The sequence below is a fragment of the Oncorhynchus clarkii genome, chromosome 23, assembly GCF_045791955.1.
Source record: "Oncorhynchus clarkii lewisi isolate Uvic-CL-2024 chromosome 23, UVic_Ocla_1.0, whole genome shotgun sequence".
NCBI classification, from domain to species: domain Eukaryota; kingdom Metazoa; phylum Chordata; class Actinopteri; order Salmoniformes; family Salmonidae; genus Oncorhynchus; species Oncorhynchus clarkii.
In genome coordinates this window covers 41,866,825-41,880,907 of record NC_092169.1, presented here as the reverse complement: position 1 = coordinate 41,880,907, position 14,083 = coordinate 41,866,825, and the positions used below count along the sequence as shown (strand labels likewise).

The following is a 14,083-nucleotide window of genomic DNA, read 5'->3' as shown; positions in this document are numbered from 1 at the left end:
AGGAATGAGGAGAACACACAACAGACACAATTGACCCTGCCTCTGCCATCCACCTGCCGCCTCTAGAACACATCTCCACCTCCCTGATACCAGATCCTTCCTCCTCAGAAATGCCATGGTAACCAAATAACCTCCATTGATTGGCCAAATATGTTGCAAATAAGACATAGACATTAGACATCTTCATAAACACAGTCACTGGCATATCAAGAGATGCAGAGGCTGTGTCCCTAAACACAACCTATAATCCATATAGTGCACTACTGTTGACCAGAGCCCCAGACAGAAGGGAGATCTTAAGGGGACGTCCTACAGTGCCCTGGGCCCTTTGTAACGACCACTGAGGGGCCACAGGGTCCATGAACACACGCAGGCAGCCAATGAGGTGTCAGGACCCCAGACTCTGTCCTGTCAGTTTATTCAGTCTCTACCTGCAGGCTATTGGGAGGGGTGAGGCAAAGACAGGGGCCACAGCTGGGAGACAGATATGGTGTAGTCAAGGTCAATGTCTGCAACCTGGTTCAGGTTAACAGTCAACCTACCAGAGTAGTTACAAATAGTTCAGGAACGAAATCATCAACATGTATTGATCACGTCTTCACCATTGCTGCAGAAATTTGCTTTAAAACAGTATATGGGCCTCCCTGGTGGCGCAGAGGTTAAGGGCGCTGTACTGCAGCGCCAGCTGTGCCATCAGAGACTCTGGGTTTGCGCCCAGGCTCTGTCGTAACCGGCCGAGGCCATGACCCTCCCGGTCATGGCCTCGGCCGGTTACGACAGAGCCTGGGCGCAAACCCAGAGTCTGTGGGGCGACGTACAATTGGCCTAGCGTCGTCCGGATTAGGGAGGGTTTGGCCGGTAGGGAAATCCTTGTCTCATCGCGCACCAGGTATCCAGTTATCCAGTCACACTGTTATCCATTCATACAATTATCCTATCATGCTGTTATCCGGGCATACAGTCATCCAGTCAAACAGTTATCCTATCAAACAGTCATACTGTTATCCAGTCATACAGTTATCCTATCATACAGTCACACTGTTATCCATTCATACAATTATCCTGTCATGCTGTTATCCAGTCATACAGTCATCCAGTCAAACAGTTATCCTATCATACAGTCATACTGTTATCCAGTCACAATATTATCAAATAATACTGTTATTCAGTCATACAGTTATCCAGTTATACTGTCATACAGTTATCCAGTTGTATTGTTATCCAGTCATACTGTTATCCAGTCATACTGTTATCCAGTCAAACTGTTACTCAGTCATACTGTTATCCAGTCATACTGTTATCCAGTCATACTGTTATCCAGTCATACTGTTATCCAGTCAAACTGTTATCCAGTCAAACTGTTATCCAGTCATACTGTTATCCAGTCATACTGTTATCCAGTCATACTGTTATCCAGTCAAACTGTTATCCAGTCAAACTGTTATCCAGTCATACTGTTATCCAGTCAAACTGTTATCCAGTCAAACTGTTATCCAGTCATTGAGTTATCCAGTCAAACTGTTATCCAATCATACAGTTATCCAGTCAAACTGTTATGCAGTCATACTGTTTTCAATTAATGTTGTTATTCTCCCGCACGCCCGCCTTCCCTCTCTCTCTCTCTCTCTCTCCCTCATTCAGCAACTGAAAGGGCCTTTTTAGTTTTCACTATGAAACAGGATGAAGAGTCAAGAACAACATTCCAGACCAGAAAACAAGTGGCTTTAAGATGACAGGCCATTGGGTTAATGGATGTCGGGTGAAAGAAAACAGGTGAAAAACATCACAGGAACACAAGAGAAGAGAGAGAAGGGAGAGGAGAGAGATAGCTCTCAGGAGGGCACAAAGCACCCAATGCCCCAGACACTTGAAATGCTTTGTCTAGCGGAGTTCTTGGGTAACCAATCCCCACTCAGTATGAGGGTCATTGGTCAAGGATGTCAACAAGGCCCTGGAAACAGAGGGAAGTGTTTGTCAGTGGAGGATAGAGAAAAGATGAGGGTTACGGAGGCGAGGAGGGACGTTAATCAAGTGACGAGGATGTATGCCGGAGCAACGTGGAGGAAGAAAGAGGGGAAATAGAAGGGCAGGAGGGGGAGGAGATGGAGAGTTGGGTAGGATGTGAAAACTGAAGGACAGATAATTGATAACAAATTACATGGCTGTTAGGGGTGGCAAGTTAGCCTAGTGGTTAGAGTGTTGGACTTATAACCGGAAGGTTGCAAGTTCAAATCCCTGAGCTGACAAGGTACAAATCTGTTGTTCAGTCACACTGTTATCCATTCATACAATTATCCTATCATGCTGTTATCCGGGCATACAGTCATCCCTGAACAGGCAGCCAGGCTGTCATTGAAAATAAGAATTTGTTCTTAACTGACTTGCCTAGTTAAATAACGGTAAAATAAATATTGATCCCTCTCTGTTACCAGTGATTCATTGTTTTCTCCAGACAACTGACAGCTCTGATGAAGAGGCTTCATGATCAACTGTTTGTCACCTCGCTCTCATGCTGCTCTCGCCAATGTGAAAACTGTAAGGCTGCTGGAGTCTGAGGTAAAGGGAGCAGACCGTATATGAAAGGCTGCTTTCAGAGTTTTTCAAAACAAAAGTGATGAATTGATGATAGACTTGAATTAATATATTTGTTATTGCCGCTATTCACATTAATATATTTCCCCTTTATTTCCTGCTCCCATCCTAATCCCCTCCATCCGTCTCTCCTCTCTGTCCTCTCTCCTCTCTGTCCTCTCTGTCCACTCCTGCAGGAAGTCTCCAGATGGTTTAGCACTTGTCAGAGTGACCCTGTGACCCCAGATGCTGTCCAGATGCGGGTCAGTGACGGGGTGCAGGCCTCTGTCCGACTGATTTACGGCCCATCGTTAAAACCCTCATTGGAAAGGAGAGGGCCGAACTCTATACCCCACCTAGCAGAATGAGCCGAATGTGCATGAAATCGCAGAAAGATTGAATTCTGGAGTTTAAGATTTTATTTCCGAAGTTCCGAAATTCTGTCTTTTCTTCTGAGGTTGTGCTTGGTCTGTTTTTTATGATGTCACCAGTGGTAAACTCAACACCTTATCCCAAGACAAGTAATGTCACTAGGGATTCTAACTCAATGTTGAAGGGCAGAGTTTCCAAAAGCTTCCAAAGAGAACAAGAAAACATTGATATGAGTGTGAACAGCAATTGCCATGTACTAGCACAGCTCCTGGAAACAACTCAGTACAAACCATTGACTAGTGGAGATGGGATTGGCTTTATGCAGACATAAAACATGTGTCACCTTTATCCTGCAAAGTATAACCAAAGCAGACTATATCCAGTTATTGTTTATCCATCCAGACATACTGCCGACACTCCCAATGAAAACACTCCACTGTGCAGTAAACTGACTAAATCAACTGGACTACATAGCAGAAGTGACCATTCTGTCTGTCAAGTGAACAAGTGCTGCTGTGTAGATGCATAAGGTGCAGTTTCAAGTCGAGTCAGACTCGTTTAAAGACATGTAACATAGTTCTGTTTTTCTTTCCTAATTAACCACCGTGGTTTCAAAAGTCCCCGAGCGGCGGATAACTGGGCTAATAGAAATAAAGTGTGTTTAATGGCCAACAGTGACAGGCTATATTCTTTACTTCTTCAGACCCCTGCCGGAACACCCCCCACTGCCAAGGCCCGTTTTCTAATTAAGAGCTATACAAGCCAATGAACCATAAGAATATGTTTTCCATATGGTGTTTGATTGTTACGCAGAGAAATAGAAGGAGAGAGGGAGAGAGAAGGTATAAAGGGGTGTGGAGGGATCCCGAATTCCCCTGATGCCGCGAAGGGCCTATGAATGGCGGCAGTCTGAACATTATCCAGATGGACAGAGTGTGTGAGTGAGTGAGTGAGTGAGTGAGTGAGTGAGTGAGTGAGTGAGTGAGTGAGTGAGTGAGTGAGTGAGTGAGTGAGTGTGTGTGTGTGTGTGTGTGTGTGTGTGTGTGAGTTAGTGCAGTGACCTGCAGCTACAACAGTTCTTGTGAAGACGAGATCTCTTCCTCCGAGGACTTGTCCAACGGTTGGTTACACAAACCAGTAGCTCAGTACCATAGAAATATAATCTACCCATTATGGCATTATTTTGAAAATAACATTTCCCTTCTAGTCATCATATTTCTATGCTCTGTACAACACCATTGTTCTCACCAGTCAGACTAATCACACAGAATCACATGTCTGACCGCTGCCTACTGATTGTTCTGACCAGTCAGACTAATCACACAGGGTCACATGTCTGACCGCTGCCTACTGATTGTTCTAACCAGTCAGACTAATCACACAGAATCACATGTCTGACCGCTGCCTACTGATTGTTCTGACCAGTTAGACTAATCACACAGGGTCACATGTCTGATCGCTGCCTACTGATTGTTCTGACCAGTCAGACTAATCACACAGATTCACATGTCTGACCGCTGCCTACTGATTGTTCTGACCAGTCAGACTAATCACACAGGGTCACATGTCTGACCGCTGCCTACTGATTGTTCTGACCAGTCAGACTAATCACACAGAATCACATGTCTGATCGCTGCCTACTGATTGTTCTGACCAGTCAGACTAATCACACAGGGTCACGTCTGACCGCTGCCTACTGATTGTTCTGACCAGTTAGACTAATCACACAGGCTCACGTCTGACCGCTGCCTACTGATTGTTCTGACCAGTCAGACTAAGCACACAGGGTCACGTCTGACCGCTGCCTACTGATTGTTCTGACCAGTCAGACTAAGCACACAGGGTCACGTCTGACCGCTGCCTACTGATTGTTCTGACCAGTCAGACTAAGCACACAGGGTCACGTCTGACCGCTGCCTACTGATTGTTCTGACCAGTCAGACTAAGCACACAGGGTCACGTCTGACCGCTGCCTACTGATTGTTCTGACCAGTCAGACTAAGCACACAGGGTCACGTCTGACCGCTGCCTACTGATTGTTCTGACCAGTCAGACTAAGCACACAGGGTCACGTCTGACCGCTGCATACTGATTGTTCTGACCAGTCAGACTAAGCACACAGGCTCACGTCTGACCGCTGCCTACTGATTGTTCTGACCAGTCAGACTAATCAGACAGGGTCACATGTCTGACCGCTGCCTACTGATTGTTCTGACCAGTCAGACTAATCACACAGAATCACATGTCTGATCGCTGCCTACTGATTGTTCTGACCAGTCAGACTAATCACACAGGGTCACATGTCTGACCACTGCCTATCAACATCTGTGATTATGACTTATGGTCTACCCTTAACCATTGAGTATGAAAGACTGTGCATTTGTGTGTGTGTGTGTGTGTGTGTGTGTGTGTGTGTGTGTGTGTGTGTGTGTGTGTGTGTGTGTGTGTGTGTGTGTGTGTGTGTGTGTGTGTGTGTGTGTGTGTGTGTGTGTGTGTGTGTGTGAGTGAGTGTCAGTTTGTGTGTGTGTCATGTGTTTTGTGTCAGATGTGTTCAGTATGTCTGTCTGTCTCTGTCTGTCTATGCCTCCTTTTCTCCCCATAGCCTTACAACTCTGCTATGCTGGTCTCTTTGTCCAGGGAGTGATTCCACAGCATCCAAGCTATTTGGGCTCTGAAGGGTAGTGTACCAGTGGGAATGCTGATTAACCTGGGCATTTTAACAATTGCTACTCTACCATCAGCGCAGGTTATGTCCTATATAGCACTCTATTCCCTAGTGCACTACTTTTCACCAAGGCCCATGTAGGGAATAGGGTGTCATTTGGAATTCAGCCCCAGCCTGCCTGCTAGCCAACTCCTGATGGCCATGAGAGAGAGTAAGAGAAAAGCATTGAGAGGAGATTACAGCATGTGGTTCCACTAATCACTCTCTACACCATGTAGATTAATGGTGATCCAAAAGGCTTTAGGATGGAAGGTACTGGGGATAATTAGATGTACTTATCATTGTTTCATTAGCCTTTAGGACAGTGTCCCAAATGACACCCTGTTCACTACTTTTGACTAGAGCCTTATGGGAGCCCTATGGGAGCCCTATTGGTAGTAGTGCGCTACTTACGGTATAGGGTGCCATTTGGGAAGCAGACTGGGTCCAGCCTCTTTCCGTCTCTGATTCTATGTGGGGCTGTAACGGCACCGGCCTGTCATTCCTCTTATCGAGCGTATTTAGCTCTGTTGTTCAAAGGATCATTTATTTATGAGTTCTCTGCGTGCGTCTTAACACTGTGAATGCAACCCAGGGACACACAGTATCCACTCTAGAGGTCAAGGACATTGGGCTCCTTGTTTTGTTTTGAACCATTTGAAAAAAGGGTAACAGAACATACTCTAGATGTGATACTATTAGTTGTGATTTCACTGATGGGTCAGATAGTGGCAGTATAACCCATATGATTGTTAGGCTTTGGAATGGGGTACCTGCAACACTGTATTTTGTACTGTACACAAGTTCCCCCTTTATTCTCCTCTAGACTTTAGCAGTCTTGTGGCACGCTGACATCACAGGTTCAAACCCAGATGATCCCACTTTCTTTAATCAGATTTTTAAGGTGCAACCTTATGATGCATTTATGAGTTAGGCCTACATTTTTCAAGAATCCGTGACTTTAATAGAGCTATCCAATTCCAGATGAGTGATGGAATGAGGCGTGCAAATATCAATTTATATTATTTCCCAATGAGATAAAAGCAAACACTGACCTAAAATATAAACACAGGAGAAGAACTAGAACAGACATATCGAGCTATTTATCAAACTAACGGAGAGAACGCCAGAGGGGTATACTCAGTTAGTATACCATTCAGGAAAAAACAGGGAACGCTAAATGCCAGAGGGGTATAGTCATTGATCCTGTTATGTAGTATACCATTCAGGAACAGCTTTGAACACTCTTGGCATTCTCTCAACCAGCTTCACCTGGAATGCTTTTCCAACATTCTTGAAGGAAATCTCACATGTGTTGATCACTTGTTGACTGCTTTTCCTTCACTCTGCGGTCCAACTCATCCCAAACCATCTCATTTGAGTTGAGGTTGGGGTATTGTGGAGGCCAGGTCATCTGATGCAGCACGCCATCACTCTCCTTCTTGATCAAAAAGCCCTTACAAAGCCTGGAGCTATGTTGGGTCATTGACCTGTTCAAAAACAAATGATAGTGGGACTAAGCGCAAACCAGATGGGATGGTGTATCACTGCAGAATGCTTTGGGTGATTTCAACCGGCAAGTCTCTTCTTCTTATTGGTGTCCTTTAGTAGCGTTTTTTTTGCAGTAATTCAACCATGAAGGCCTGATTCGCGCAGTCTCCTCTGTTCGGTTGAGGTTGAGATGTGTCTGTTACTTGAACTCTGTGAAGCATTTATTTGGGCTGCAATTTCTGAGGCTGGTAACTCTAATGAACTTATCCTCTGCGGCAGAGGTAACTGTGGGTATTCCTTTACTTTGGGTGTTCTCATGAGAGCCTGTTCCATCATAGCGTTTGATGGGTTTTGCGACTGTACTCGGGCTGCTGAGTGGCACAGCGGTCTAAGGCACTGCCTCTCAGTGCCAGAGGCGTCACTACATACACCCTCGGAGTCCCATAGTGTGGCGCAAAATTGGCCCAGTGTCGTCTGGGTTTGGCCGGTGTAGGCCGTCATTGTAAATAATATTTTTTTCTTAACTAACTTGCCTAGTTGAGTAAAACACATTTTTAAAGTTCTTGAGATTTTCCGGAATGACTGACCTTCATTTCGTAATTGAAATGCATTCCAGGTGACTACCTCGTGAAGCTGTAGAGAATGAGAGAATGCCAAGAGTGTGCAAAGCTGTCACCAACGCAAAGGGTGGCTACTTTGAAGAATCTAAAATACACAATATATTTTGATTTGTTTAACACTTTTTTGGCTAATACATAATTCCATGTGTTATTTCATAGTTGTGTTGTCTTCACTATCATTCTACAATGTAGAAATTTGTAAAAAATAAAGAAAAACCATGGAATGAGTAGGTGTGTCCAAACTTTTGACTGGTACTGTAGGTGCTCCGATGACTGAGCTGGAGTAGATGCAGGAATCTCTTACCGCTGATAAGAATACCTGAAGAAAACCTCTGGAGGGAGACAAACAGCAGAGTGTGCTACAGGCTTTATTCCTTACAGTCACATGATATACAAAAGCCTACTCTGTTGTGGACACAGATATGATGTTGTGGTTGTACTGTTTGGAAACATTTTTATAATCTAGGGCTATCCATGTTCACCTGCCCTTGGCTATAGCTTACATACATATCATCACTTGGACAGTATGGAATCAGCTTTGGCTGTGTTAGGTTTTAAAGTGTTTTATTACATAAAGGTTCAAACATTTATAATTAAAACAGTATTAGTTCAAACATTTTCATTTCTGTTGATATACTGAAACATGTACATTGTCCAAGGTATACTCTATGACTTTCTAAAAATACCTTACAACCTTATAAAGAAAAAATGTTCAAGTTATAAAAATATATATTAATGTAATTGGAAGGGCTGGTTTCCTGGGGCCTCATTTATAAAAAAAATGATTCGATTTATACTTGAACGTAGTCGTAAGATAATTTCCAACGGGGTGCTTACGTTCGATTCATAAAAGATACTGAGCATAAAAAACCTTGCTTATGCAGGTTCTAAGAAGCCCATTTGTAAATAACACACCTGTGATCTATACATCTCAAATGAACTTAAAATTGACAGGACCTGAACGTGCCTTACGATCAGCGATTTCCTCTTGTAGAATGCTAGCACGAATGAGGGTTTAGTCAGGAATAGTCAGGGATCACCATGCGCAAAAATAATGTATTCCGGTCTCTGAAAACTCTCCCCCTTCTAAAAGCATGGTTTTCAATGTCTTCCAATAACGCAAGAACAGCCATGGTTACTTTTTTCTAATTTGACACACTATTTATAGAACATCGCATCCTGTTTTTAATTCAAAACACCTTGCGTCTGGCAATTACTTCCTCACACCTTTGATAATTCCTAACAAATTGTTCATAAAGCTAATGCAAAGTTTATCACAGACTTGGACGCATATGCGTCTCAAACTGCAATACCCCTACATAACCAGCAGGAAAATCACTTACGTCAAGTCTAGATGTTGCGTAGGTTATAAGATAATTTCCACATCTAAGTAAGGTTTTATAAATAACTACTTATAAACTCAGCAAAAAAAAAGAAACGTCCCTTTTTCAGGACCATGTCTTTCAAAGATAATTCGTAAAAATCAAAATAACTTCACAGATCTTCATTGCAAAGGGTTTTAACACTGTTTCCCATACAATGAACCATAAACAATTTATGAACATGTGCCTGTGGAACGGTCATTAAGACACTAACAGCTTACAGATGGTAGGCAATTAAGGTCACAGTTATGAGAACTTAGGACACTAAAGAGGTCTTTTTACTGACTCTGAAAAACACCAAAAGAAAGATGCCCAGGGTCCTTGCTCATCTGCGTAAACGTGCCTTAGGCATGCTGCAAGGAGGCATGAGGGCTGCAGATGTGGCCAGGGCAATAAACTGCAATGTCCGTACTGTGAGACGCCTAAGACAGCACTACAGGGAGACAGGACGGACAGCTGACCATCCTTGCAGTGGCAGACCATGTGCAACAACACCTGCACAGGATCGGTGCATCCGAACATCACAGCTGCGGGACAGGTACATGATGGCAACAACAACTGCCCGAGTTACACCAGGAATGCACAATCCTTCCATCAATACTCAGACTGTTCGCAATAGGCTGAGAGAGGCTGGACTGAGGGCTTGTAGGCCTGTTGTAAGGCAGGTCCTCACCAGACATCACCAGCAACAACGTAGCCTATGGGCACAAATCCACTGTCACTGGACCAGACAGGACTGGCAAGTGCTCTTCACTGATGAGTCACGGTTTTGTTTCACCAGGGGTGATGGTCGGATTTGCGTTTATCGTCGAAGGAATGACCGTTACACCAAGGCCTGTACTCTGGACCGTTACACCAAGGCCTGTACTCTGGAGCGAGGTAGAGGGTCCATCATGGTCAGGGGCGGTGTGTCATCATTGGAATGAGCTTGTTGCCATTGCAGGCAATCTCAACGCTGTGCGTTACAGGGAAGTCATCCTCCTCCCTGATGTGGTACCCTTCCTGCAGGCTCATCCTGACATTGCCCTCCAGCATGACAATGCCACCAGCCATACTGCTCGTTCTGTGCGTGATTTCCTGCAAGACAGGAACGTCGGTGTTCTGCCATGGCCAGCGAAGAACCCGGATCTCAATCCCATTGAGCACGTCAGGGACCTGATGGATCGGAGGGTGAGGGCTAGGGCAATTCCCACCAGAAATGTCCGGGAACTTGCAGTGCCTTGGTGGAAGAGTGGGGTAACATCTCACAGCAAGAACTGGCAAATCTGGTGAAATCCATGAGGAGGAGATGCACTGCAGTACTTAATGCAGTTGGTGGCCACACCAGATACTGACTGTTACTTTTGATTTTGACCCCCCCTTTGTTCAGGGACACATTATTCAATTTCTATTAGTCACATGTCTGTTTATGTCTCAGTTGTTGAATCTTGTTATATTTATACAAATAGTTACCATTTTTTTGTGGTTTTCTGTGTAAATTCTACTTAATTGATCGTAAATCCATTTTATAAATGAGGCCCCAGGACTAGGTTCATTCTGTGCCTATGGAACAGTCAGTCAGTCAATCTATATATTATTGCTCAGTGTCGTCTCATCTAACATTGTCCAGAGCATAGAGAGCTACCATCTCCTTCTTCATCATGGGCAGGGTAAGTTACTGTGTAAATGTAATCCGTTAGTTACTAGTTACCTGTCCAAAATTGTAATCAGTTACGCAACTTTTGGAGTACCCAAACTAAGTAACAATCAAATTACTTTAATTTTAGATTATTTTCCCCTTAAAAGCCACTAGAAGAAGACAACAATGAATGTTACCAATTGAATGACATCTATTGCGGGATAAATCAATGTTAGAGTTTACATGGCTGTCCATAAAGGGATTTTGCATTTACTTGATGAGTTAGTTATGCAGGCTTCTTCTAAACCATTTCTTTCTACGACAACAGAATACATCTATATATTTACATTAAAAGCCAAAGTCTCTCATTCTAGCCAATCCAATTAAATAAATATAATGTTAATCTTCAAGCATAGGACTTGGAAATATGGCAGTATGGATTAGCCAAATACTTTTACCTGAACATAACCCAACATAAGGACTTATTACACACAAAAATAAATACGATTTCTGCTCTCTTGCCGCGATCCACCAAATGAATTTGGTATGTCATCATAGTCGTCTCTGACTTGTCAGACTCGCTCAAGCAAGCAAATTAAAATGTGCAGCTTTTTCAATGAGGATTTGAAGGTCATTGAGAACAGAAAGGTGTCAAAGATTTTTTTTTACGCAACATCCTTAATGATTTAAGTAATTCTAGAAATAATCATCTAGTTTTTTCAGAAGTATCTGTTTTCTGTCTACAATATTTTTGCTGGTAACCATAGCCACGGGAAGTAGTTTATTGGTGGGGGTGAAGTAGTTTGGGGGTGCTGCGAATGGAAACAGCTGACTGGGAATGCAAACTATGCCAGATAAATCCTACACATGCATTAAAATAAAAGGCATACATACGCAGGCGTGCCGTATTAGTGATGGGTCGTTCGTGAGCGAGTCAGCTCTAAAAGCCGGCTCTTGTAGGTGAACGATGGGAGCCGGCTCGCATATCAGAAGAGCTGAATCTATTTATAAAAATATTTTTAAAATGAAGATATGACTAATCATAAGACTTAAATTAATAGAATCAAGTAATTCAGAGAACAAATAAAATAAATAAAATAATATAGGTCTAAATGCTCAAGCACACACATATTCATTCTGACTGTCTGCTCAGACTAACAGCGTCACCTGCTGTTCCTGTCAATCAGACACGCAGTGTCAACCAATGAACCAAAGATGCGTGAGGGAGGGCCGAGCCAACTCACTCACAGTCACACACTTAGCAGCCAAGGAGAGAGAAGAAGGACAGCTGTGAAAACAGCTGAAAAATGAGTCGGAAGCACAGTAGCATTTTGATACATTTTAATAATGTAGACAATGTTAGAGCACAGTGTAGAATTTTCCAAAACAAAATCTCACATAAAGCCGGTTCTACACACAACCTACATCGGCATATGCGTACTTTGCACCCAACTGTGAAGCTAACTGTAGTAGAGCTTCGAGAAACTAGCAGGCCTTCTAGTGATAGTGGTTGAGCCAGCACCTCCACATGGTCAAGTTAGGCCTACTCCGTGACCCACAGATATTCCAGTCTTCTATGGACCAGTTTATGGTAAAGTCTATGTCTGTAGCAAAAGAAGGCCAAATTGATATTGCATTGGCTAAAATGATTTCCACGAATTTACATGTCATTTTTTAAAAACGTTTTTCAATGTCTAGCTGTCTTCTGGACTGCTTTGAGTTCAGCAATAGACACACGTCCAAGAACTTGGCAGAGGAACTATTGAGAGTGGCCAGAGAATGGCAAGTAGATGGAAAAGTGGTCTTTTGTGACAAAGCAGCTAACATAACCAATGCCATGAACATTTTAAAATGAACCCATCATCCATATATTTCCCACACTAATAAGTTACTGTTCTCTCTTTTCAGCTATGTGACAGCCTCAAAAATGATAATCCTATGTAAGGGTCTGCAGCAAGTCACAGCCAGACACCAGAGAGAAGCAAATGTAACCACAGGACATGTGACAGAGTTGATGAACACCCTATGTTCATCAATGGACAGAAAGTTCCATAGAATGGAATATAATCACGTGCTATCAGAAACCGCTGCACTTGACCCCGGGTTTAAGAAGTTAGCCTTCAGTGATGCCAGAGCGATTAATGAGGCTCTTCAAAGAATAACCTATCTTATGAAAACCCAAATCTCACATTTTAGAAGCTAAAATTACATTTCATCCCATCACGAATAATTTCATATTCAAACATTTAAATTGAACAATTCCATGTGAATCCGATAACTCTGATGTGTAGACTTTCCACTGTAGAGTTTGTCATCTTATCATTGATGAGAATGTCTCAGATGACAACCAACCTGACATCATATTCATTAAGTACCACCGCATATTTTCAAATGTTCAGATTACCAGAATATAGCTAATTTCCCCCCACCTATTGATGTTCCCAGAATCTCTATGTTAACCAAGGGTTTTGCAAATCTAACCTCAGTAGGGTAGAGAGAGGAAAAAAGGGGGGGGAAGAGGTATTTATGACTGTCATAAACCTTCCCCCCAGGTCAACGTAATGACAGTGCAATATTAAACTATTATGGTAAAGTTATTGCATTTATATGCATTTTTTTATATACATTAAAAAAGTTGTACTTTAAATGCACATGTGTAATAGCATCCTTTTTTACATTTATTTCAATTTGTGGGATGCTGCAGTTTTGCAAATTATTTATTTTTCTTTGATATGTTGCAATATTCTATTACGCTGTTCAGATTGTATTCATTTTGAATGGTTAGATTTATATGCACTTTGTTTATATACATTAAAAGGTTTTACTTTAAATGCAAATGTTTAAATGCATTAATTATCATAACAAACCAATGCATTTTTAAATACATTGTGGTTAAGGTAGAGTATGATTTCATTTAAGAATTTAATTAGAATTTTTAACACCATTCAAAGTCAAACTGTCGCAAACTGTTTGACTTGAAAAAATACATATATACACACACACACACATACATATGCTGTTTGGGAGCCAAAAGAGCCGCCTCTTTTTGGTGAGCTGAGCCGAACGAGCCGGCTCACTGAAAGGAGCTTGTCAAGAGAGAGCTTGTCCCTCTTCATAGAGCTTGTCCCTCTTCATAGAGGCGTGCGTAACATAACTTCCTGGGCTTTCCCAGACCCCGCCCCCTCGTCATTATGTTACGCACGCCTCTATGAAGAGGGAACGCAACACCCTGCTACAACTAAACTCTCCGTGAAGTGAAAAAGGTATGGACTGTAGGTGCGAGTAAGGATGACAGACAGAATGTGGTACCGTTTACAAGGACTTT

The 14,083-nt window shown here is 42.8% G+C and overlaps 1 protein-coding gene across 1 annotated transcript in view; it reads right to left on the bottom strand.

Moving 5' to 3' along the window:
- Positions 1-622: 622 nt before the first annotated feature.
- Positions 623-14,083, bottom strand: part of LOC139381293 (sodium- and chloride-dependent GABA transporter 2-like) — a 39,290-nt gene continuing 25,829 nt past the window's right edge. The window contains exon 17 of the mRNA XM_071124750.1: positions 623-783. Within this exon, the coding sequence (XP_070980851.1) occupies positions 623-783 (161 nt within the window). The remainder of the gene's footprint in view (positions 784-14,083) is intronic.